Source organism: Scardinius erythrophthalmus, assembly GCF_964197995.2.
Source record: "Scardinius erythrophthalmus genome assembly, chromosome: 16".
Classification (NCBI taxonomy): Eukaryota; Metazoa; Chordata; class Actinopteri; order Cypriniformes; family Leuciscidae; genus Scardinius; species Scardinius erythrophthalmus.
In genome coordinates, this window is record NC_138236.1 from 15,367,395 (window position 1) to 15,393,048 (window position 25,654).

At 38.2% G+C, this 25,654-nt stretch overlaps 1 protein-coding gene across 1 annotated transcript; it reads left to right on the plus strand.

Moving 5' to 3' along the window:
* The first annotated feature begins 3,093 nt into the window (after positions 1-3,093).
* rhbg (Rh family B glycoprotein) lies at positions 3,094-12,349 on the plus strand. The gene is made up of 10 exons (XM_081388158.1): positions 3,094-3,445; positions 5,041-5,227; positions 5,628-5,778; positions 6,273-6,420; positions 6,512-6,678; positions 6,762-6,899; positions 6,976-7,109; positions 9,135-9,256; positions 11,163-11,236; positions 11,447-12,349. The coding sequence occupies exons 1-10, from the start codon at positions 3,259-3,261 to the stop codon at positions 11,522-11,524; spliced, it is 1,386 nt and encodes a 461-aa protein (XP_081244284.1). The 5' UTR covers positions 3,094-3,258; the 3' UTR covers positions 11,525-12,349.
* The last annotated feature ends 13,305 nt before the right edge of the window (positions 12,350-25,654 follow it).

The window sequence follows — 25,654 nt, forward strand, 5'->3', positions numbered from 1 at the left end:
TGAATCCGATAAAACGTTACGGAGATACAGCTTTATGTCTGTTTTCGCAGGCACTACGTAAAATTTGTTCTTGGGTTTATCGAAAACGGTTTGACGAATCAACTTGAATTCCATAACTTTTTGTCACCACTGCCTGAAGATGATCTGGTTCAATTTGCGTGCAAATTGGACAAACCGTCTAGGATGAGTTAAAAAAAGTAGCTTTTTGGGAAAATTCTAAATGGCGGACATATTTTTATAACGGAAAATTACGTCATAGGATGCAATCGAATCGTCAAACGCTTTTTGTTGACTGGCCTTACGGTTCAAAAGTTATTAGCATAAATATGAGTGAAACTTTGGACAGGTGGTGGCGCTAGAGGGAATGACTTCAAAATTGGTGTATTTAATGTTGGGACTGTCCTCTATCAGAATGTCAAACCATTACAACTTTCCCGCAATCGGTTCTATGGGCTTCCATAGACTCCCAGTTGGAAGAAGGAAGAAGAATAATAATAATAAGAACACACCTTCGGTGCTTGGCCCCTAATTAACAGGTTTTTGACTATTGTCCTGCAATGACACAACACAATCATTTATAATGTTTGCTTTCTTTTTTATTCTGAATGGTTACTGCAGATCTTCATCATTTGATAAACTATGTAAAACTGTGTTTTCTTACAGTTCCCTTTGCCCAAAAAAAAAAAGACTTGGCATTCCTTCATGCCAGTAACATAAAAGTGTACATGGCATGTAGTGCCTGAAAAACAGTTAGTGGTTCACTGCTTATAGTTTAAGTTAACTGTTTCCCCTCCTGTTCAATATCAGATGATGAATGTGTGTGCCAGGACCTGTAGCTGCGTGTAAAGGAATTCTGGAATTTATGATCTCGAGATCTTTCAACAGACCCCACTGGGCAGTAGCTTTGTTGATGGCAAATAGAATCTCTTGGAAGTAGCGTTATCTCATATACATCTACCTATAGGCTTTTTATCAAGTTTACCTCTTGGAACCCCTAAAGAATAATTCAAAGCAGTGACAGACGTTTGTGGGAGCACAGGTTTGACTTGATTTTTTCTGCACTATGAATGTCCCTCTGGTGTACATTGTGCTGGTTCACGCAGAGAGCAGTTGTTTTGCTAAAACTGCCGTTCATGAGAGCTATGCTGCTTCTTTTGATTGCCATTGTCATGGTATATTGGTATATGGTATATTCTTCTCACTTTCTTTCAAAAGCACTTTAGATAAGGAGAGTGCGCACTTATCCCAGTATTATGTCCTACAAATTTATCCATCACCTTTTTCATGCTTTCTATCCAACCCACTATTTTTTAGCTTTAATCATCAGTACCTCAGATACCAGCATTTTTCACAAGGTTGAAAGAAAAAATTGAGATTTGAGAAAGGACTTGCACACACATGCACAGATGTGTGTAAGCCCAGCACTCTTCTGCATTGTTGACCAGATTAGTCAATTTGACACTTGAGGGGTTTAGCTTTAAAGTTAGTCCTAAAAGCTGTTCCTAAATAGAGATTTTTTCATAAAGTTGTTTTAACATTTTGTCAGCCTGTTAAAGCCTGCATAAAATCACAATTGGACATATTTACGTAGTCATGTGTTGAACAATTAATCTGTGCAGGTTAATTCACAGAAGAAAAAATTGTTCGGTTTCAGAATCTTTAATCAAAACCAAGCCCCGCCCTCTTTTTACTGCATTCATTTCACCGTTTTAAATATATGTTACAAGACTGAAGCAAAGTCCTTTGCAACTTCCAGTTCATGTGGAACTTTAAACTTCTGACTAAGTCATTAGAACCAGTAATATGCAGTATATTTGCCAAGAAAGCTCAAATATTTAATATTTAGTCATGTCCTTTAATGTAAAATTTGATTCAGACCTGCTGCCTCACCTGTAGTTCTTCCCCAAGGTTATGATGTTGGTTCTTGCTCTGTACTGTATCAAATTTTCACAAAAAGGTAACATTCAAGTTTCTTGTGTTTATTTTATTTCCAAAGCATGTAGAATTACCTCTCATCCTCTTATCATACTTAATCCGTAGGAGTGCAATGAAACCCTCTTTTTTTTTTTTTGTAAGTTGCCCTTGTCAGTCAGAGAGCCGGATTAGTAGCTTTTCTTTGTAGGCCTTTATCAACGGTGTTGTATAAACATTACAGTGTAAATGATTCCTGTGAATCTAGAGACAGTTTAAACCAGCCAGTGGGATATTTGTTGGATTCGACAATGTCACTAATTTCTAGTGTTTCTCCTGTCTATGCATACACATATGTATGTGTATATACAGGATCCAAGAATTTTACTACACATTCTAATGGTGAGAGTTGAGAAAATGTATAGACCATAAATATATATATTTTTTTTACTAGTATTTGCATTATTAATGTTGAATACATATAGAAACAACTTATCAAAAGTTTGGGATTAGTAAGATGTTAAGCATAGCAAAAGTTTTTAACATTGATAATAATAAGAACCAAATCAGCATATTAGACGGATTTCTGAAGAATCATGTGACACTGAAGACTGGAGTAATGATGCTGAAATTTCAGCATTTGCCATCACAGGAATAAATGACCTTCTAAAATATATAAAAATAGAAAATAGTCATTTTAAATTGTAATTGTAAATATGTGTGTATTGTGGAATGTGTTTGAAAGTGAATGCTGGAAAAAAGAAAAACTTTGTAATAGTTAGGTTTAACTGCTTTCAATGTAGATAAACATACACCACCATGTTTGAATATGATTAAGACACGCCCTGTCTTACCTTTAGACTTCTATTTACAGCCCGCATCAGCAATATTAACAGAACTGTGATCGTTATCGGCCTCAAAACACTGGAGCCATTTACACTTCTTGTCTCATGCTTCTCATATCCAGACAAAAACCCAGAATAGTTTTTTTTCCCCCTTTCCACACAAATCTTTGACCTTTCTGTATGCCAGTTAAAAATTGCTCAGTTGCGATAGCATTGTTTATATTTGACTTTAATATTCTTATTAGCCCAAAACATACTCCTTGCACACCTCATTAGCAAAAAAAGGTGAGGGAGGAGCCCAGAACTGCTACAAATCAGCAGCCTTGAGAGAGCAGGTGGGCGTTAACAAGCTCATGAAGTGGCCAAACTAACAATAAAAAGACTTGTGTCCCCTGATGTTCTCTTCCACTCTGCCTCCAGACTCATCAGAGCCTGTGCCCTGCTCCAGAAAGAGGGAAAGGGATAGAGAGTGAGCAAAGGATACTGGCAAAAGGGAAGCACCATGGCTGATTCTTCAACGAGCATGAGGCTACGGCTGCCACTGTTGTGCATCATCTTGGAGGTCATCCTCATCATCCTCTTTGGAGCACTGGTGGAGTATGACCATGACACTCATCCCAACCTGTGGAATGAAAACAGAACTTCTCCTAGAAATGATTACGAGAATGAGTTCTACTATCGTTATCCCAGTAAGTGACATATAGAATGGTGTGTAGAGGACTAGTAAGTAGTAGGGCTGGATTTTTATATTCAGCATTCATTTTTGAGAAGATATTTGTGGATCTGATATGATCATGCAATTAGGTAATAATTAAAAAAATAAACAATGTAGATCAATAAATCTATTAAGTTCGCCAGCAGAAACACAGATACGGTGCCTTTTAACTTGATACCTCAGGAATGTGTTTGATTGGGTGAACTGCCTACAGACATTGGCCTAAGTTGTGTTACTTGTGTTTGAGCAGTCTGACTGGTTTTAAGTGAAGCATGTTTACCTTTAAGAATTTGATCTCTTTAAAAGCTTGATTTTGTTTTGTGCTTGGCTTTGTGCAACTGTTGTCAAGTTTCAACTGTAGTTGGATTTCCCATCCACCTCACTTTACTAAACCCAAGTCTCGTCCTTTAATCTCTGCAATTTGCACTAAACTTGCCCTCAGCGCCAGACTTGTGTGAACCACTTAATTACATTTATTGTATTGCATGTTGTGTCTGCGCTTCAAGCCCAGGAGACACCTACATGTGAATTATATACTATGAGTTGCAAAATCATGACATACAGACTTCACTTATCAGTTTTAACAGAATACTTAGGATAAACAAAATTAGGTTGGATAAAGAAAGAAATGGACAAATCCCAGAGCAAAGAACAGTGATTTTGTTGTGTTGTGAAAGACTTCTTGTCTGAACAGTATTTTGTCACTGTCCTTCATCTTTATATATTGAGTTAGTTTAAAAAGACAGAACCACGGGAGTGGCACATAACTACACAACAGGTGTCATATGAGAAACAACTCCATTCAAGGGTGTAGATTAAATCTTTATATATTGTGTGTTAAAATATATTATAATGTTTTATAATAATTTGAGAGGTCTATGAAGATCATTGTTTAATTTTTTTGCTTTTTGAGGATGCAAATTGCCATTGGATCAAGCCATTTCTTGTTTCCAAACCTGTATGCCTTTTTTTCTCTCTGGAATACAAAAAAAAGAAGAGATTTTGAAGAAGTTCCTACAGTGAAAGTTTGGACCCCATTGACTTTTATTGTATGGCCAAATTATTTTCAAAATGTCTCCTTTGTGTTTTACAAAACAAATAAGTCATATACAGGTTTGGAAAGACACAAGTATCATTTTTGGGTGAACTATCCATTAAAAGACTTTTTTGTCCTGCAGCAAACTCAGCTTACACATAGAGCTCAGACTAATTTATGGGCTGCCAAAGAGGAGTGAGTGTGAGAGATATGTGGGACAGTTTGCCTACAGGGGCCGTGCCATCCTCATTGGTGCCCAGGTCAATGGCCAGTTGCTTGGCAACAGTGTAATTGTGTCAAAAGAAGTGAAATGGGTGAATGAATGGCTCTACACAGAAAAGAACACAGGGGTTAATGTTGGGTTCAGCATACCCACAGTGTAAAATCGGCCCTGAATATTGCTGCCAAGTACCCATGTCTTGAAAAACATATCAGTGATCAGTTACAGTCTATGAGAATACTATGAAAAATGTAAAACTATGAGAATGTGAGGGAGAAGAATGGAAAAACAGCTATCTGACTGTGTGTTGTAGGTTTCCAGGACGTTCATGTGATGATCTTTGTGGGCTTCGGATTCCTGATGACATTTCTGCAGAGATATGGATTCAGTAGTGTCGGATTTAACTTTCTCATCGCAGCCTTTTCCCTACAGTGGGCCACACTCATGCAGGGCTTTTTCCACGGCATGCACAATGGCAAGATCCACGTTGGCGTGGAAAGGTAAAACCTTAAACATGCGTTCGTTTGTTGTTACACTCAGTAAACTACATTTTACTGTAAGAGGTTCATCATACTGATGTCAGCGGCAGCAGCTCACAAAGATCTATTTGTCAGTGAAGATGAGAGATTTGCAACAATAGTCTAATCACTTCATCTCAGCAAAGGGGTGATGCACAGAAAGATGACAGCTAAAATTTCTTTAACTTTAAGCTTCCAGGTTTCTTATCCTTCATGTTTTGATTGCATATTTGCTGCTGTGGCCTTACGTCTGTATATTGGATTACAGCTGAACACAGCGCCACTGAGTGGATGTGGTAGTTTAGCAGCTGACTTTGCAGCCTCTAACACACAGGCACATGCACATTTATATTTTCTCACAGTGAATATGTTTCTTCCGCAGCATGATAAATGCAGACTTCTGCACTGGTGCTGTGCTGATCTCTTTTGGTGCCGTTTTGGGGAAGACCAGTCCTGTGCAGCTACTTGTTATGGCCATTTTTGAGGTGACATTGTTTGCCGTCAATGAGTTCATCCTGCTTTCTATCCTTGGGGTGAGTACAGAAACACAACAAATTTAATTTTCAAATTTTGTTAATTGTTATTAAATTGTAATTTTCACATGAATAACATTAATTTTCCAAACACTGGACACATGTTTTATAGGGATGCACCATTGTTAAAATTTTGGCTGATAATGATAAACTGATAATTAATTTAATTTCATGGCTGATAATTGATAAATGGCGATATTAAAATACTATACGGATTTGTTTAAATAAATTGTTTTAAATGCTTCAAATGCATTTAGGCATTACAGCATTACAGTACAGTAGTTTGAAAACTGATAAAGATTACATTTAAAGTTAATCTAAATGTAAAAAAAGAGAAAATTAACATGCAATTAACAACCTAATATCGATAACCAAAATGGTACCAATATATTGTGCTTCTCTAATGTTTGATACATGCTTAATAAAAAAAATCCATGGTACTGGATTAATTACTGATAAATTGTTATCAATTTAAATGTCAATGGTATTTATAGGCCAATGACGCTGGAGGATCCATGACCATTCATACATTTGGTGCATACTTTGGCTTGATGGTGACCCGTGTCCTGTACAGACCAAACCTGAGCAAGAGCCAACACAGAAACTCGTCTGTCTACCACTCTGACCTCTTTGCCATGATCGGTGAGTCACTTGAATAGTTTACACGCCTACAAAATTCTGGCCTGTGGTCATCCAGGGCTCTTGGAGCCACTAAAGCTTTGGCTCTGCTCAGGTACCATCTATCTGTGGATGTTCTGGCCCAGCTTCAACTCAGCCATTACACACCATGGGGACCCCCAGCACAGAACCGCCATGAACACTTACTACTCTCTGGCCGCCTGCACACTGTCTACATTCGCTTTCTCCGCCCTCGTCAACCCAGAAGGCAAATTGGACATGGTGAGCATCCCCTTTTGGCCATCTTTGATATTACATTACAAACTTCAAGATTACAAACTCACACAAGCTTCTGTCTTTTTCAGGTGCACATTCAGAATGCCGCACTGGCTGGTGGTGTTGCTGTGGGAACAGCTGGAGAGATGATGCTGACTCCATTTGGCTCTATGATCGTAGGATTCCTTGCTGGAACTATTTCAGTCCTGGGATACAAATACCTCACGGTTAGTAGCACACACAACTGTAAACACCCACACCAAACCTCAGTATCTCATTGGTTGCTCTATTATGCTCTTTTAGCCGGTTTTGGAATCGAAACTGAACATTCAGGACACTTGTGGCATTCATAACCTGCATGGAATGCCAGGAATTCTGGGAGCTGTGGTGGGTGCGGTCACTGCTGCCCTAGCATCCCCAGAAGTATATGGAAACGGGTAAGTCAGTAGTTGATATGTAATTATTTGCATGAATAATGATTTGTGATTGTCTTAATGACAATTAATGATAATTAAAGGATTAGTTCCTTTCAGAATAGAAATGTCCTGATAATTTACTCACCCCCACGTCATCCAAGATACTCATGTCTTTCGAGTCGAAAAGAAATGAAGGTTTTTGAGGAAAACATTCCAGGATTTTTCTCCATATAGTGGACTTCAACGGGAACCAATGGGTTGAAGGTCCAAATTGCAGTTTCAATGCAGCTTCAAAGGTCTCTACACGATCCCAGTAGAGAATAAGGGTCTTATCTAGCGAAACAATCTGTCATTTTCTGAAAAAACAAACAAACATTTATATACTTTTTAACCACAAATGCTCGTCTTGCACTTGCTGTGATGTGCCACACATTACGTTATCACACTGAAAGGTCACGCGCAACAGAGGCGGACGTACCAACCTAGTGTTTACAAAGCGAACGTGCAAAGACTAAGTCAAACGCCCTTTACAAAAAAATTTCAACGTGATTACGTAATGCGTGAAGTCGTGGATGTGCAAGACGTGCATTTGTGGTTAAAAAGTATCTATACAAAGTTCTGGCATGAAACTATAGATGGCGCAGGGCTGATATGTCCTTTAACACACGTGTTCATAATCACATCGTTATCTATAGGGGCGCAGCTGATTTGTTCCTGTCGTATAAGTAGCCAATGAGCTCTCTGCTCATCCTCTGAATTTCAACATCTAAGATAAGTGCATGGGGTTTCATGCTATATCATTATGCGTTTTTGTGTAGTCTCCTTCATCAATTCCTTATGAACTAACCATTCACAAGGTTTACATCACGTGTCATGTCAACAGTCCTGATTTAATGCTTAGAGTGAATTACTAGCATTAGCAGCTAGATAATAGCAGGCAATGTAAGGATACAGAGAAAGCTTTGCTGAATTATTTAAAGTGAAATAGGCTTTTGTTTGTATTCCCATATCTAACAGAGCGACAGCAATTCCTAGTATTTGTACAGCAGCAATATGTATAACAAAGCAGATTTCAATGTTAGCAAATATCAACAGCAATAGAAAATAAGCAGACGTTGCGGTTAAGTAGACACTATGTCTTTGCTAATTTGAGTCCATGTGTCAGCTAATGAGTTGATCATGAAATGTAAACATTACCATGATTTAAAATCCAAAACAATGTATTCACCTTATTTACATATGAAGTATGCAAGCAGCTGCATTTTCAGCAGAATTGTATTTGGGCATGTACTATTTCATAACTACAGGACGAACAGCGATGGATGCTAATGTCGGATACCTTTTTGTTATAGACAGCACTGCTCACTCGTAGAATGATAATTGTCATTTCGTGCCAAGGCAGTTTCCATGTATTTCTCAAATGAAAAGCAAGAGCACCACAGTGATGCTGTATCACTTTGGCAAACGTTCCACCGGGTATGTGTGTGTGCGCGCCGGAGAACGTTAGTCATTTACATTTTGCGTTTTGCAGCGGTGGGCGTTTCGATCACGGACATGTCATTGATCATGAGTGGTCCCAATCAGAGGTGTTTATTATCAGTCAGAATCACTCACTGCTTAGAACGCAGAGGTATTTGCTTAACAACAGGAGTGTAAATAGGAGACTCGTTGCAGTTTGGACTGCTCATTGATGTAGCAGCACTTTCTGAGATCGCTACAGGCTGAGATGAGCGAGCAGTTTTGCACGTTCTTGCTGCAAATGTCATTGAATAAGTGTTGGATGACATGGGGGTGAGTAAATTGTCAGGAAATAAAATTCTGAAGGGAACTAATCCTTTAACATTATCTTTAGTTTAATTGCTTAGTAACAATGTGCAATTTTCTTCTTATTATTATTGCTGTATTCTTTATATATAACGTATTGTTATATTACATTTTACTTAATAAGGTAAATATTTTGCAACATGTTGCATACATGTGTCATTGCCGAAAATATTGCCGACCTCATTCTTTGTGAGAACAGACACTGTATCTAATCTTACACAGATTGCAAAGAGTTTTCGGTGATGTTGAAGCTGGAAAATGGAAGCCTGAATCTAAGGGAGGGTTTCAGGCTATCTCCCTGGCCGTCACACTGGGAATGGCTCTGTTTGGTGGTCTAGTTACAGGTGGGTGTACAGTTGAAAAGTGTGGTGAGTGCATGCATGTCTGCCTGTTGGTTTCTTCCTGAACCGTGCAGTTCGATGCAGGTCATTGTTATACGGACATACACTTTTTGCCGTGATGTAGAGAAATGACACAGTTATAACATCACATCTGAAATGTAGGAGAGGTATTATTTAAAAGAAATAACCGCTGTGAATCGTCTTGCACAAGTCGTGCTTGCGAAGGTGGTTCAGGCCTATCAGCTTGTTTTTCTTAACTGTCATTATCGCACTCGGGCTCGAACTGAAGTGGCAAAACTGACGCCATAGTACAGCAGTTCTATAGCCTTGTAGCCTCAGCAAGCCTCGGGACTCTCTGATTATGGTAAGGGGCGTTACATTTCCGACACACACTCTAAGGAGTAGATCAATCACAACGGACTGGAGCCAGCTGACCAATCAGAACAGACTGCGCATTTTGGAGAGCGGGTTCTAAAGAAACTGAATCTACTGAGTCTTCAGACAAAGGTTGAACACAGGTGCTGCAACAATTTAAATGATACATTTGAATGGCAATGAGATTTTTGAACATTAAAATTAAATCATGTAAACCTATTCTAGTAGACTTCCTAAAAAAATGTATGAATCTGTAAATAAGCATAAAAAATAATTCACATTTTATATTTGCATAGACGCCACTGCACATCGTCAGTGATAGTTTGCGCAACACACTGAAAAAGAAATATAAACAATACAAACATGTATAGAGCTGAAAATTTAAATATTTTCAAAATCTAACACTTTAGCTGTTACATGTTTGTCGATTCACTTTAAAATGTGAATGTAAAGAATTTAATATGGACATGTAACAACAATAATAAATAATAACAACAATAATAAAATCATTATATATAACTATAATATATATATATGTATATATTAAGTTAAAAACAGTGTAAATGGAACTTGGACTAAAAATATACTAAAAACATGGAATATAAACTGAAATGGAAAATATTTCCCCCCTGCAGCCAATATTTTTTTTAACCCTTAAAACTAATCTTTGATAATCAAAATGACAAAAAAAAAAAAATCCTGTGAAAATAATTGGTTGGAATTAAATATTGGTTTAATTCCACCATATGTGTGTTGAACCAGAGAATGACTCAGAAGAAGAGGAAAAGTGAATTATACAGGCTTGTCTACAAGTCGATGTATCAGAATGGGAATGCATTTATCTATCGCTCTCTACACTGTCGGACACATAACGGTCGTTGATATGATTAGCCTTTGGCTTGACTGTTATCAAACAGCTAATAATGTGTTGCTAATGTTACACAAACCATATTCCCATTCGATCTCAGAGTCAGACAACTGCCTTCTAAAAATCAGCATCCATAGACATGTTTTCAACCCCTCCCTACACGTTAACGTGACTGGTTACAAAGTAGTTTTTGATGTCAGAAACACTGGCGATTTCATGTATGAATATCATACATACAACTGCAGTGTATGAATAAATAACTGCTTGAAGTATAAGTGTATGAAGCTAACATCGTGTCTACACCCCTATTTGTTCTTAGTGTCAAAAGTAGCGTGAACGCTTTGAATACGTGGGAAATGGAATGGGGCATAGGTTTATTGTCGGAGATTAGTTGTGTTGTTTTGTTTTGTGTTGTGTTGTGTTGTGTTGTGTTGTGCCACATCCAGAGTAGACAGCGTCACGATTATAATGGGTTCTGTTTGCTTTTATCTCGTCGCACCGCTCGCATCTGGTGTAGACACTGTTACACTGTAAGTCAATTTAAAATAGACAATTAAATAGTTAAATCCCAGTTAGTTGTATGAAAATGAATCTGTATATTGTTCCTTGTGCATACATGTGTGTACAGTATATTTTGTAATAGGAATATGTGTGTGCATTTCTCAGGGTTCATATTGAAGCTGCCAATCTACGGTGCTCCTCCGGATACTCACTGCTTTGAGGATGGACTCTACTGGGAGGTGAAGACTTTCTGATATCATTTTTGTATGCTATATTGTGTTTTAAACAAAGATTCCTTGACTGAGTGCAATTATTAGGCATTAGTGCAGTAATGGATTGTCATTATTGGGACATATTAAAACTATTGAGTGGAACAACTGATGTCCAATATGCAGAGACAGTATCTTAAACAAGACTTGCTTTGTGCTGTAATGAAATGTCTGTTTCAGGTGCCGGGGGAGGAGGAAGGTCACAGTGATCTTCACGAAGTGGCCACACCAAACGAAGTGGAAAAACTCAACAGCTAAATGACCTGCTTTCACCTGTTTGCATTTGTTCAGCTGCCACCTGTGATGTTCTCTGCAGGTGCAATTTATTTTACTGACTTAAAATAAAACAACAAACTTTGTTCCATTATTTTTTATCATAATATGTTGTTATATAAGATTATTATTAGCCCAGTTTACCCGAGGAACAATGGGAATGTATAAGTTTAAACGTATTATGTTACTCTGAGGCAACATACCTGTGATTCCTTATAACACCACTAGATGGTGTTGCAGCGCTGCGAATGGCTCCACAGCGCCGCGACAGGGGACAAGCTGATTATTCGCATGATTAGCTCTTAGAAATATTTGTTATATAAGAAAGCTCACTGTAAAATGCAATATATGCTTTCTCTTTATTTTAATATATTTTCAAAAACAAGGAGAATCTGCAAAGGGATGATTGTGGGAAATGTTTTGTATTCGTTTGTTGTCATTTTTATTTCCCCAGAAAATGAATTTGAAAAATATGAATCATAAACAGCTGGAATATTTCAAGTTTTTTTTTTTTTTTTTGACATTTTATTTCAGATAACTATTGTTTTCTGGATTATTTGTTTCACACACATATTAGAAACACTGTGAATATGGGACACTGATGAACATGTTTTAATGAGAAAATTGCTAAAATTTGGAGGGGGAAAATGTATATAGTTATACGTTTATCTGTTTTAAGGCAAAAAATTAATTAGAGGACAAATACTTTTTTTTCTTTACATGGATTATTTCTATCCAGCATAATTTGCGTTTGAACATCAAATTCTGTATGGAATGACATTTAAATAAATTGTTTAAAAGTCATGTTTTAAATGAATTGTTATCCCTCGAAGGTGTGCGTGTGTGAGTGTGTGGGAGATAATTACACTGTATAGCCTATGTTTTTCGAGACGGGAATGTCTCTGTGGTTTTGGCAAAGTCACGCGGACATTAATTTTACATTCAGCTCAAAGATAAACAATGACGTCAAATCTCGCTAATTCCAAGTGAAAGCGCCGTTTAAATCGAAATGGCGCCTATAGCCTACAATCACTGCGGAAAGGGTTAACGAAGAGTCCAGATGGCCTCCGTCGCGTAATTAGCACAGTTTCACTTTCTGGGATCAAACGGAGAAGAGAAAGTGGGGGTCTTATTTTGATAGCACGTTATTAGGAGCGCCTGGAGCTCGCGGGCTGTGCGAGGAGCAGCTCTGCGCCCCTTTTCATTCGCGCAGAGCGTCTTTTACAGAGACGTGAACCAGCGCCAAGGTCTTTTCCCAGGCCTCAGACAGGTGGACAGCTGGGATGTGAATAGGCGCTGAGGCTGAAGTGCTTAATTGCGCTTTATAATCACCAAAAATGAAGAATTCTAACTGCACGTAATATGCTATTTACATACTTGATTTGTTTGTGTTTTGTTTGAAAACGAGATTTAAAGGTTCCATAATGAAACTACTGGAGGTTGAAGTCCACGTGATCGTCTTTGATTAAAAACTAGCGGCATCAAGCTAATTGTATATAACAATTTTAATCAGGGAAACTGGTTTAGCTATGTTTTCTTTCTTTTCTTTTTTTAAACAAAACCTAAAAAATATCCAACGATCTGTATGTTCATTAGGTGTTAATGGCCCCGCAACATTATGAGAACATTGGATTATGGTTACACAAAATCTAAAGAACCTTAAAAAAAGATTCCTATAAAAAGCAATCAAAATGGGAACCATATATGCAAATGTTTTTTTTTTTTTTTTTTTTTTTTTTTGGTATTTATCTTTCAGCAAAACCAGAATCAGAAACCAGTTCATTTGAGAGTTTATCCATTTTCTCCTGTCTCTAAGTGGGTCAGTGGGACTGTGTGCCGAGGGGAAAGTCCTGTGTGTGCTCTGAAAGCCGGTCTGTATGGGGAGAGTGCCTGTCTTTAGCTCACATTAACAGGATTACAGGCGGGCTGTGTTCAGGGGCCATGGTCCCTTTCAACCGCAGGCCTCCCTCTGATCAGTGCTCACACAAACAGCACAACGAGAAAAATACAGAGAGAGAGAGCTAGTGGATTACAAATTAAATGAAGCAATACCTTGCATATATTTATTTGACATTTCTTCAAAGATAAGAGATATTTTGTCTAATTGAGGAATTTTTCCAGTTACAATATGCTCTCCCTAACGTTTTTGATTGCACGGTTTATGGAACAATAAGGCTGCTAAAATCACACACTATGGGGCTTTAACAAAGCCCGTTGAGGTCAGGAAGTTTCCTGTCAGCAGAAATTGGTGCTTAGGTTTTTCTTATGTAAGGTTCCCATGTTTTTCGCTTATAGGCTTGTGAAGGTGTTTGGATCTGAATGGAAAAGAGCACAGTGGAGCTCACACCTGCTTCCTCCAAGGGCAGCAAAGTTCAAGAGGTTCATTAAGCGGAGAGCAGAACAAGAAAAAAATGAACAACAAAGCCGTGAGAAAAGAAATACCAACTTAGGAGGCGGTCAGTGGTGATTTTCATCATTAAGAGCAAAAACTGGGCAGAAATATATTCACAACTCGGATGAAAACACACACAAAAAAATAGCTGGATGTCTTCAATCCCACAAAACTGACTTTAAACTCATATTTGTTTGATGATTAAGGGATTTTTGCTCTTGCAAGCCCTCCCTCAGGGCCCATTACATTCAAAGGAACACAATAAAAGCCCTGACAGCATCCTTAGGGAGAGAGGGTGGCTGGACACAGAGGGGACAAAAGCCCTTTACCGACCCCCTCGCGATCCCCCCTTGGCCAAGCACATACACACGCATGCTTGACATTGTGGGAGGCGTGAACCTTGAGGTCAGAGGTCAATTTGGGTCAAGTGGGGTGAAGCCATCATAGAGTCTTAATTGAGATGGTGCTGTTGAATGAGGACGTGACAGTGGAGAGGCTCTGTCTAGATAAGCTGACGGAGTGGGTCACTTAAAGCTTAAATGAAGACTTCGATAGACATGGCCATGACAAGGAAAATCAGTAAATCTTGACATGTGATTGAGAAATTTAACTTAAATGATTTTTACAGTTGTTTACAGTGGATCATTTACTTTTAGATTTTTTAAATACCTTTTACGCACTCAACAATAGGAAACATGCCTTTAGCAAATACTTGAAACTGTTTGTTTGAGTGTATATCTCTCTCTATATATATACTGTATATATATATATTCCAAGGGATAAATATTTAAATTATAAATGTTACATATTTTAAATATTAAATTATTTATTTCTGTATTAAATTAAATCTTGTAAAACATTTTCTAGACAGCGATTTAAATCTTAGGCAGATTCAAGTAGAATATCAAATATCAGCCAATAATAATATATATATAAAAAAACATTTATCATGGATATGGTGCCGATATGAACTTTTCAGTCACATGTCAACTCTAATCACTGTGATATTAGCTCATGGAATGGTAGATTATCAGTACAGTGTCAGGCATCAAACACATATTTTCTAAATTAATAAATAAAGACAAAGTAGCAGCTATTTCAAGTTCAGAAGATTTTGGTTTATTCATTTGGAGATGATTCATTTGGGAATGGGGGGAGGCAGAGAGGGAGAGCCGAGAAATGCTGTGACTGTGGGTTTTGCAACAAGAACTAATTCTCTTCTATTTACTCCTTTCCTCTACATCCCTTAAGCAAATTCAGTCAATGCTGTTTTATCAGATGCCAATTTGCATGATGGCAACAAGCCACAACAGACTTGCAGCTGTACCACACACACACACACACATGTAGGCTACACACAAACATAGCCTACCACCTTAAAAAAACACAACCCCAAGTAAAAACACAAATATAGAAATAAACACACTTTAGACACACAAAACGTCACAGAGTGAATGTCTTAAACACCAGCAAATCAGTCTCTCCTCTCGCTTTGCTCTCTCTTCACACCCCCTCCGCACCTTCTCATCGTAATTAAAACAGGAGGTTTCTCCACAATGCTCTTTTGTCTTAGTGCAGCACGGTGAGAGAAAGGAGTCCGGTGGCTGAATATTAATGAGGCGGGGTGTCCGTGGATAGGCTGTATGAGCAGTAGAAGAAGAAGACAACAATGGTACTATATTTCTCCTCCTACGCTTGTGGAAGGATACATCATGTGCCAAAACACCTCCGGCCACTCAGGGTTGCCAGCGGTGGGGAAATGAGCACTATGCATTGAGAAAATGAGGTATAACTAGGGTGCTGGTGTGTATTATACTCGGGTTAGACTAGTGAAAATGCAGTGAAGTGTGCAGTGAAGGATTGCGTGGCCTCTTATAGCCACTAGGTGGAGCTGAGTGAGCTTTGAGAGAGCGGTGCTTGTCTCTACAGTAGGCTACCTGAATGAGCTTCATTGTTTAGCTGCCATAAACAGATCTACAGATCGATACACATGCCTTGTTCTCTGTTTTAAATTTAGTATAGGCCAATATGACGGTGCTGTGCTGTTTTTTTTCCCAGCATTTTTGAAAACGCTTTGTTTTCATAGGTAGGCTACACTCAAGTGAACATGTGAAGGCCAAGCATGGTAACCCATACTTAGAACTTGTCCTCTGCATTTAACCAAGTTTCAAGTTAGAGTAAACACATTAGGAGTAGCACACACACACACACACACACACACACACACACACACACACACACACACACACACACACACACACACACACACACACACACACACACACACACACACACCAGGAGGATTGGTGCCTTGCTCAAGGTCACCTCAGTCATTTCCTGACTGTATCAAACCCACAACTTTAAGGTAACCAGTCTGACTCTCTAACCATTAGGCAATGACTGCCCCATATAACTTAGATACATTTTTGTTCTTATAGGCCTACTGTATAAATGCATAGGCCTATGTGTCCAATGGCAGTGTTCACGATAAATAAAAGGACAATCTTTAAAATATCTGGTTTAAAACGTGACAAGTTCAGCAAAATATATTCGGTTTCATAGGGATTTGAAAAACGTTTACCAGTTTCAACAAACGTTTCAATTAAATCACTCTAATATGCCATAGTATGTCATGTGGTGTAACCTTTTTCTTACATCTTCAATACATGTGAGCGTACGCATCTTTATTTTCTTTTTTCTTTCTCTATGGCGTTGTAAGCGCCATGCATACTACTGGTTGAGCTACGTTAATTTATAAATATCATTAATTATTAAATAGCTATTCAAAAGTTTAAAATGAATATTTTTGAATAAATAGATCCAGACAATGTGCATATCATGTAAAACCAGTTCCTTCAAAGAAACACACACCTCCAACAATGCTTTGTCTAATAGACATGAATGCAATAAGTATGCAGGGACCAAATCACAAACGCAACCACACCGTCGCACAATGCCGTGAAATTGTTTCTTTTTAGCTTTTACGCGCTCAAGAGAAACACACACACAAACTTGCGAGCATACTTTTAGTGTTGCCATGCACATCTCTCACACACACAGTTTCTCACACTGCTACTTCCTGAGGAGACATTTTTAAAGCTAAGAGGTTGGATGTCTATCTTTGGCTCTCAGTTCTAAGCGCCCTGTGTGAGTGTGTGAGGGGCCTGTATATGAGCAAACTGCCGCCTACTCCGGCCATGACCCACAATTCCTCACAATGCCCCCATTCTCTGGACTGAAAGGCTCCATCAGCCGCAGGGGCCAGCTCTCTGGAGGGGATACGACGCCTCCCAGGATGGCATACAGAGACGGGCATCGCTGCCAGGAAACCATGGGCCTGGCGGAAAGAGCCAGCAAAGGCGATGATGAGAGAAAGAGAGAGAGAGAGCGCTGAGAAGGCCGGCGAGCAGAGAGATAGAAGGATGTGCTTGCCAAGAGATGCCAAGCGTTTTGTATATGCCAGTGCCACTCAAGCCTCATTAGCCAGACTCTTTGTGCCACACTGCTCTCTGCTGTGAAGGGATGTGCAACTCGCTTGCCCTGACAGAAGCATCGGATAGACCTGGAAGTGAGACTGAAATATTGCCGTCACTTTATTTTGATCATTTTTTTATTAAATATAAAATGAATAAATTTGATAAAATTTAGAATTTAGATGTTAAAATTTAGTAGTGTTTTTTAAGCACATTTTATTTGACATGCATTCAAGCAGTAGTGCAAAATGATTTGTGCTATTTTTTAAATGTAAAAATAATTCTGCAAAGACACATCTTATTTGACCAATCAAGCACTAGTGTTATTAGTGTTATTTATTTATTTATAAAAAAAAAAAAAAATTGTGCCAGGCACATTTTATTTGACCATTCAAGCACCAGTGTTCATTTTAATTAAAAAATAATAATAAAATTCAGAGAGCCACATTGTATTTGTACATAGTCTTTTAGATGATTCTTTTGAACCGACATGTGGTGTTTCTTTTGAATATAAATTGAATTTGAAAAAAAAAAGACATGTTATTTAGCTTAGAGTTTTTAGCTCTTTAATTTCAAGATGCATTTCTGCAAAAGACTCCAGTAAACAAACAACCCTGGTGGTTAGCCATGAGCGTGCACACACATCCCATCACAGGTCAGCCTTATCAAAGAGCCTAGGGGCCGTTAGGGGCATTGAAGGGGCAGGACAGCCTGGCAGGGGGGTAGATGGGGTCCAGGTGGGGCATTAATCTTGGGGAGGATTAATCTAATAATCTAGTGATCCAATGATGAATCAAACTTCAGTGCTTGGTCTGAATCTCTGCAGCTCCAATTAACTCCAAGGGAGGGAGAGACTGATGGACAAGTCTATTATAGGCATCTGAGAGACACTGTGAAAACTGAAAGAAATCAAAGGAAAAGTGTTCGGGAGAATTACGCCCACGCCGAGTGAATACATAGAACATGCATGACTGGCTCAATTGTGCCCTTTTAACATTTTCCTCTAAAACCCCAAATCGCAAGGATATAATATATCGCAAATGACAGCATGGTGGGGAGCAGTTTATGTGTCTTCGCCAATCCCAAGGCAAGCATTGGCGATTACATGAAAAACACAAATGGGCAGTTGAAAAAAAGTTTTGGAATTAAAGAGTAATTAAATTGAATTAAATTTACACAGTTTATCTCTCTCTCTGAAAGGCATTACATGTGCACAAAGATTAAAATGCTTTCTTTAACATGAATCAAGCTAGTTTGATGACCAAATCTGTTTTCCCTGACTTTCGCTTGCTCAGCACAGTGACAATAATTGTGGGAAATCCTGCTGGGTCTTTTATTTTAATCTAACGAAACAAGCTATGCTTGTTACTGGCATAATGGCAACTCTGGATCATATTTTTAAGCTTTATCAACAATAATCATATATTAAAAAAATATTCAAACATACAAGCTAATAAATCCAGGAAAATAAAAGAGAAATCCATTCCTTAAGCTTGAAAAGTGCAAAGCCAGTGGATCAATTGAACATTATCAGATTTGCATTTTCGATGTTAATATTGCTAAAACGAGCTGCTCAAATAACATTGCATGGCTGGCATTGACCGTTGTTGAAGAGTAGGCCATCAGCCTTTAGAGCCATATGTTAGAGGAGAGGACCCTGTCCCTGACCTCTGACCTCCGGCTAATTGGAGGCTTGACCCTGTTAGACAAGGACAAGCAGGTCACAAGGATAGTGGGGCGTGCTACGGGAGGAATATGCCCCGAGGGAACACCCTAGGGACACTTCCTTATGTTTAACATCCACCTTATGACTGATTAAGGATATGTCCATCCCACTGTGAGGTTAAACCAACATTCATCAGTTCATTCATCGCTGCCCTAAAGCCATTCATGTGAATCAGCTATGGTATATTATAAACTTCCCTGCTTAAACTAACACAACCATTATTTGATAATGATCACAAACAATACATCTTCATGCTACAGAACAAAAATGTTTTCAACCCAAAATATCAAAAGATTCCGAGGCTTTTCCTAGTGAAAATAAATGCTTTAATGGACTAGCAATTCAGATTAAGGTTTTTATTTTCTTTAATTAAAATGCATCCCCTGTTTGCCATATAATTAAAAATAAACAATCCAAATCTTTACGTTTCTTTCAGAACAGTTCTAGTTTATGAAGCCTTTCTATCTTCCTTTGTGTCTCTATGTCATAATTAATGTTTTCATAAGTATAACAACATCTTTGTTTCCATCTTCCATTTAGGCCTACTTCATTTTATGAGTTCCCAGATTTTCAAATAAGTTCTCACCATCATCAGTAATGAATTCTAAAGTGGCTGCAAAATTAAAGTGCCACTAAAAAATGTAATATTTTTTATTTCTCGGAAGGTTTTTGTTGTTGTAATAGTCTACATCATTACACACAACAGTAGCCTACAAACGTAACGGTACCTCTCACAGCCTCGTTTTCATTGGCGACATTTTTTAATATGGCGTCTGCCGTGGACAAGGTAAGTTAGGCCTGCGCACTTTTCACGAACAGCCGTTGTGATGGAATTATGATGAGTTTTCTCTGTGACCAGTCGGAAACAGTGAATATTTAATCGTGAGTGTTCATGATCCTGTGATGTGTAATGCAAGTGGCACGCTATATAATTGCTAAGCTTGTTATTTGGGCCTCTCGTGCGCTCTCCGCTCCCAGCTGCCAGTGAGCAGCACCGCTTCAGATTCTTTTCACTAGTTTAAGGGATGAGAAAAACAAAATGCCATTGGCAGCTGTTTGTTTATGGTTTCCCACGACTCCATGCCAATTACCTCTCGTCCCTTCTTCGGTCGCTTGTCGTCTCTCATTAGCCACCCTTCGGTTGACACGAACCCCAGGAAAAAGTGTATAGGCGCGAGCCCACGCTTAAGCGTTGTGTATCATCTATCCATTTTCACTTCTCTGGCAAATGTTCCCTTTGCTTTGTAATACAGCGTTGCTTCACTTATAAAACCTAACTCTGCTCCAGGCCTGGCTTTGACGCAACATAACGCTACAAACATTAAGGTTCTTCGCTGCATGTAAGGTTCTGTTACATTCAAAGGTCTTTAGATCTGCACATTGGTTCTTTAAAACTAGTAACGTTAGCCTAGTCTACAGTACAGGTGGTTTTCTAAATAGCGCAAAAGTTAATTGTGCTACTTAAAGTTATCCTATGGCATCAAGCTGTAAGAACAATTTTGTGCTGTTAATTTTTAAGAATGTGTAGATTAGTCTATTTGTAGTTTTCAGGTCAGAGTTATGTAGCCTATAATGTCCTCTTTTTGCCTGCATTTTACAGTATGTAGTCTTCCTATATTCCTCACTTTAAATGTGTTACTGCTCGTGTAAAATTAACAAACATGAAATTAAAGCGATCTAATCGTTTGTCCTGAATAAATGGGGCTCTTTTATAAAATTATCAATGCGCAATTCATCTGTATGAATTTAAGTGGCCCCCATGCATCATAACTGCATGTGAGATTTTCCTTTTATGTAGCCTATTCAGTTTTTGATGCAACAGAATTGTACAAAAACTTTTTGTTTTAGTGGCATTTTCTTGATAGCTGTAACAAATTTGCCATCATCCTACATAATTCGATGTCTCGTTAAAAATTAAGCAACTTGGTTTATTTCACGAAATTTTACAAAGCTAAATAGATGAAGTACAAAAAGGTACCGATATGACCAGCTGGTTACAGTTTGCATTCAAACGAAAATAATCAATCAGTATAATTAATTTAACATTTGAAAAATCTTAACTTGCTGTGTAGCCTGATCATAGCCTATTTGTTCTTTTTAATGGTATAAAACGTTTGTACATTTGTAGCTCCACAGCTAAAGTAGGCCTAAATGAACAGACATTCACAAATAATAATTTATCTGGCATACAAAGGCCATCCAACTGCAACGAATATTATAACGAAAATATGCCTTTAAATTGATATTTACGTTTCAGTCACTCGGAAATGAGTCTGCATCCCCCTCCCAATCACAAACCTTATTTGCGTTTAGAAAATCACTGGGTTTATTTGCCTCACTCTGATTGGCTGGAACGAATATCAGCGGGTCCGTGAATGATCTCATTGCCTTCATTTACTATTTTCCGGTTTTTAATTGGGTCTCGCAGTGTATAGAATGCGCAGAGGCGCAGTAAACAAAAGGCGCTTTACTTTGATGCGAGGGAAACTGTGAGAACTGGTAGCCTGTGTTTTAATCCCGTTGACCCTGTGTGTTGTTAATTGAGGCTGACGTCACATAATTCCTCGGTGGAGAAAAATTAAGATGCGCGCGCACTAATGAGGGCGCCTCTCTCTCAATACAGGCATGATGAAGTTCCACACCGTGAACCGTATGGCCACGCAATTGTATCTAAAATCAAAAGAACGAAAAAAAAAAATTCTGAAAAAACGAAAAATAAAGGAAGTGGTTTAATTGGGTTGATGTATTAGGGTGTATTATAGCTTTCAAGAGCTGCGGTGTTTTATTTCTACGTAATATAAAAATCACGTATTTACATAAAATACGTTTTATAATTTATTCATATTTTTATATTTATATTTAAGGCTATTTAGTTTAATTCTTAGCATGCCATGGGTCTATTGCTTCCAATCCTTCCCTGAATAAGAGTGCTTATTATTATTATTAGCCTATTTATTATCTATTAATTATTATTAGCCTATGTAGCCTATTTATTTGCTCTGTATTTTCAACATTAAACAAATGCACAACGATTTAATGATGCACCTAAGCCCAATTTATTATTATAGCATATAATAGGCCTATAGATAGTAGCCTAATATAGCCAATAGAAATAGACAAATGCACTGAGAATGGGCTGATGCCGTCTAACAGTACATATAAACGGTTAGTGTCTGCGTTGCTTTCACGCAATTATTTATTTATTTACAGGTCTAATTGGCTTGTAGAATATTTATGATATAGCCTATCCGTGTCCCATAGATGGTGGTCTATGGCAGTTTTCGCCATTCAGTGATGGAGGCAAACCGATCAGTGTCTGTTCCGATCACTCACTGTTATGTGTCACTTCTATAAGTTATTGTCCGCCAAGTTGGTGGTATTAACCCGTTCATCCCCGCGCGTTGCTATCACGGTTGCTACAGAGAGAAACCAGTCAGGCTTTGTGATTTCCCAGACACACCCTGCGGCTGCGCGCGGATTCGCTTCATTACAATTTCACGGATTGTCACGTCGATGACAGCGTCTGAACCCTTCGTTGATCGTGAAGTTATGTGAACTGTTTCTTTGAATGTATCCCAACTACACGTTTAACAGCTGTAATTAAGCTCGTTATTCAAATGATAGGTAACACTTTATTTTACAGTGTCCTTCTTACATATGTCACATGTACTTACCATAGTAATAACACTAACTGTAAATGATGCATAATTACATGCAACTAACCCTCAACCAAATCCTAATCCTAATGAGGTACGTAGTTGCTTAATATTACTCAGTACTTAAATATGTAATTACACTGTAACAATGACACCTTAAAATAAAGTGTAACCAAATTATATATAGTCTATGTTTGTTTTACTTTAGAAAACGACAGTGGGGTAATACAAATGTGAGGGAATTAGAGAAGTGTGAGGTTTGAGTTTCCAAACAGTTTCTTAGCTATTAAAGCTTAGTTGGCACACAGTTTAGGCTAATGGATTTCTTTCTTTTTCTAGAAGTTGGCTCCAAATCAGCAAAATTCTCTCTCTCTCTCTCTCTCTCTCTCTCTCTCTCTCTCTCTCTCTCTCTCTCTCTCTCTCTCTCTCTCTCTCTCTCTCTCTCACTCTCTCTCTCTCTCTCTCTCTCTCTCTCTCTCTCTCTCTCTCTCTCTCTCACACACACACACACACACACACACACACATACACACACATATATATATATATATATATATATATATATATATATAGTTTATAAATACTGTAACTGAACCCAAATTCTAACCCTAACAGAAAACTTTATTCTTTCTTTGTTTTTACAAATGTAAACATCCCTAAAAGGAGGTTTTGAGTAGTTTTGTCAGGTTTAGATCACACAGAATGTTTTCTGTAATGGTTAAGTTAAGCGGTAGTGTTATGGGATAGAATGTAATGTTTGTACAGTATAAAAAGTCTCTGGAGAGTCTTTGTAAAACCCCAAAACCCAAAGTGTGTATGTGTGTGTGTGCGTTAATATGTTATTTATGTTTTACGAAAAGCATTTTCCATTATTATTATTATATACTCCAGACAGTGAAAACCATCATTATCTGTTTAATAGGTGCTTTCCTTAGAAATAGATTTTTGTCATTATCCTTTTTGCTGATTGTGTTTAACTTCTTTAGAGAGAAATTTTTGATGCATCTTGATGCTTTATTAAAGATGGCATGGACTAAAGTAACCTTCCATCTTCCCCCTCGAAAGGTGAGACAGTTCAAAAGAGTTCTCTTCATTCTCTTATACTGATGTTTAACAATGTACATGAAAAAATCTACATGCAGCACAGTTTCCAGCCTTAATGTGATTCGATAGCATGACTCGTTTGAAAGAAACAATCCGGTCTTATTGAACATGGCCTCAGAAATCTTTCATTCGTGTCTAGACGTCCCTCTTTTCACAAAGTCTCTAAAGTCTCGGCCTGCCATCGTTACTCTATCCAGAAGGCTAAACGATATTTCACTTTTTTTATCCATCCTTGACACATACCGTCAGTCACCACCCACTTCCCAGGATGCTCATGGAGGATGTTACCCAGTGCCATCAGGGAGCCCCAAAACTCTGTATCAGACAGAGATGGGGGTGCATGGGTATGGCAATTAGCATGAGAAAGCCACCGCTTGTTTGACCTTTCACCCCTACTCTTTGTGCTTCTCAGACAGAAAACTGGTGTGTATGCACAGTTCCTTACATCCTCATAGTAAAGTGACAGGTTTGTTTGAAATATCTGAACTATATTGGATATTAGTAAGTTGAGTTTCAAGTAAAGTATTTGTGTGCGCATCGCACAATTTGATATGATATAAGTCAACCCCCCCACACCCCCCACCCACACACACACATGCACACACACTCCATAAACACGTGCACACATGCACAAGGGGCAACACGCTCCCACACTCTTTCCCAGACAGTCTGGAGGACTCCATCTCATTTGCTTTTCTTCTGCTCTCCTCTCTGTCTGCGGCCCCTTTTCACGTCTGTGCTTTAATTAAGGGTTCCAGCCCCCTAAAAGTGTCATTGTGGAGTGCAGCCAGTGTTCTGGCCCTGCGTTTTATGTGTGTTCCTGTCTGTCTTCCGCTTAATCCAGAGACCATATGTGATATATTAGAGACAGCATTAAGGAGCACTCTGAGACTTCTTCAGTGGACCACGGTGGCATCCTGTGTCTACAGCGTCACGGCACAGAGAAAACCTTTCCCATCAAATCTCATGTCACTCCATGCTAATGAATGGATGGCATTTTGTGGGAAAAAAATCACTACATAAATTTTGAATGATGCCTCCCATTACGTCTATGTATATTATTAAAGGGAACGTTCACACAAAAATAAAAATTCTGTGTAACACTTTTTTTTACAGTGTAATTTTTGCATAGCTTACATGTAGTTACTAACTTTAAATTATGCATAATTACATGCAACTAACCCTAAACCAAACCTAATCCTAACCCTATAAGTACATGTAGTTACTTAATATTACTTGTGTAGAAAACAAAATAATATCGTACCGACATGATGAGAATTTTTGGGTGAACGATTCCTTTAAAAACGTACTGCGTTTATTGGCAAATCTTAAGTGTCACTTAAGACCATGATTTATTCTAATATCTCCTATTATGATTTTTGAGTCCTTCTCAAACATCTGAAATTAAAGACCATTTTAGTTTGGTATTAGAAGTGCTATGCTGAACTTAAAAATTAATTTAACCCCCCCCCCTGTTTTATTAATCCTGGTTGAGTTTGATCAGTCACTGTTTAACCAGCAGATTTAAGTTTAATTTAAATTCCTAAAGGATTATGGTTGCTTCTCCTACTGGAATTGCCAGTGTAAAATTGCTGAGATGTAGGCAGTCGCATTGAGGAAATGACCATGACAGGGTCCAAATAGATGCTGTCCAGTCCTCAAATATTGCAGGAGGCCAATCAACAAATAACATGAATGTTGTTAATGAAAACTATTATCTATCTTATTTATATTGAGTAAGGTGTTCCTGGGCCTGTTGAGGTT

What these genes read in the sequence shown, in the direction of transcription:
- rhbg (XM_081388158.1), top strand. Translation starts at nt 3,259, where the DNA reads ATGGCTGATTCTTCAACGAGCATGAGGCTACGGCTGCCACTGTTGTGC. An exon ending in TGGGATACAAATACCTCACG is followed by an intron (nt 6,900 to 6,975) that starts GTTAGTAGCACA and finishes ATGCTCTTTTAG; the next exon opens with CCGGTTTTGGAATCGAAACT. An exon ending in CCAGAAGTATATGGAAACGG is followed by an intron (nt 7,110 to 9,134) that starts GTAAGTCAGTAG and finishes AATCTTACACAG; the next exon opens with ATTGCAAAGAGTTTTCGGTG.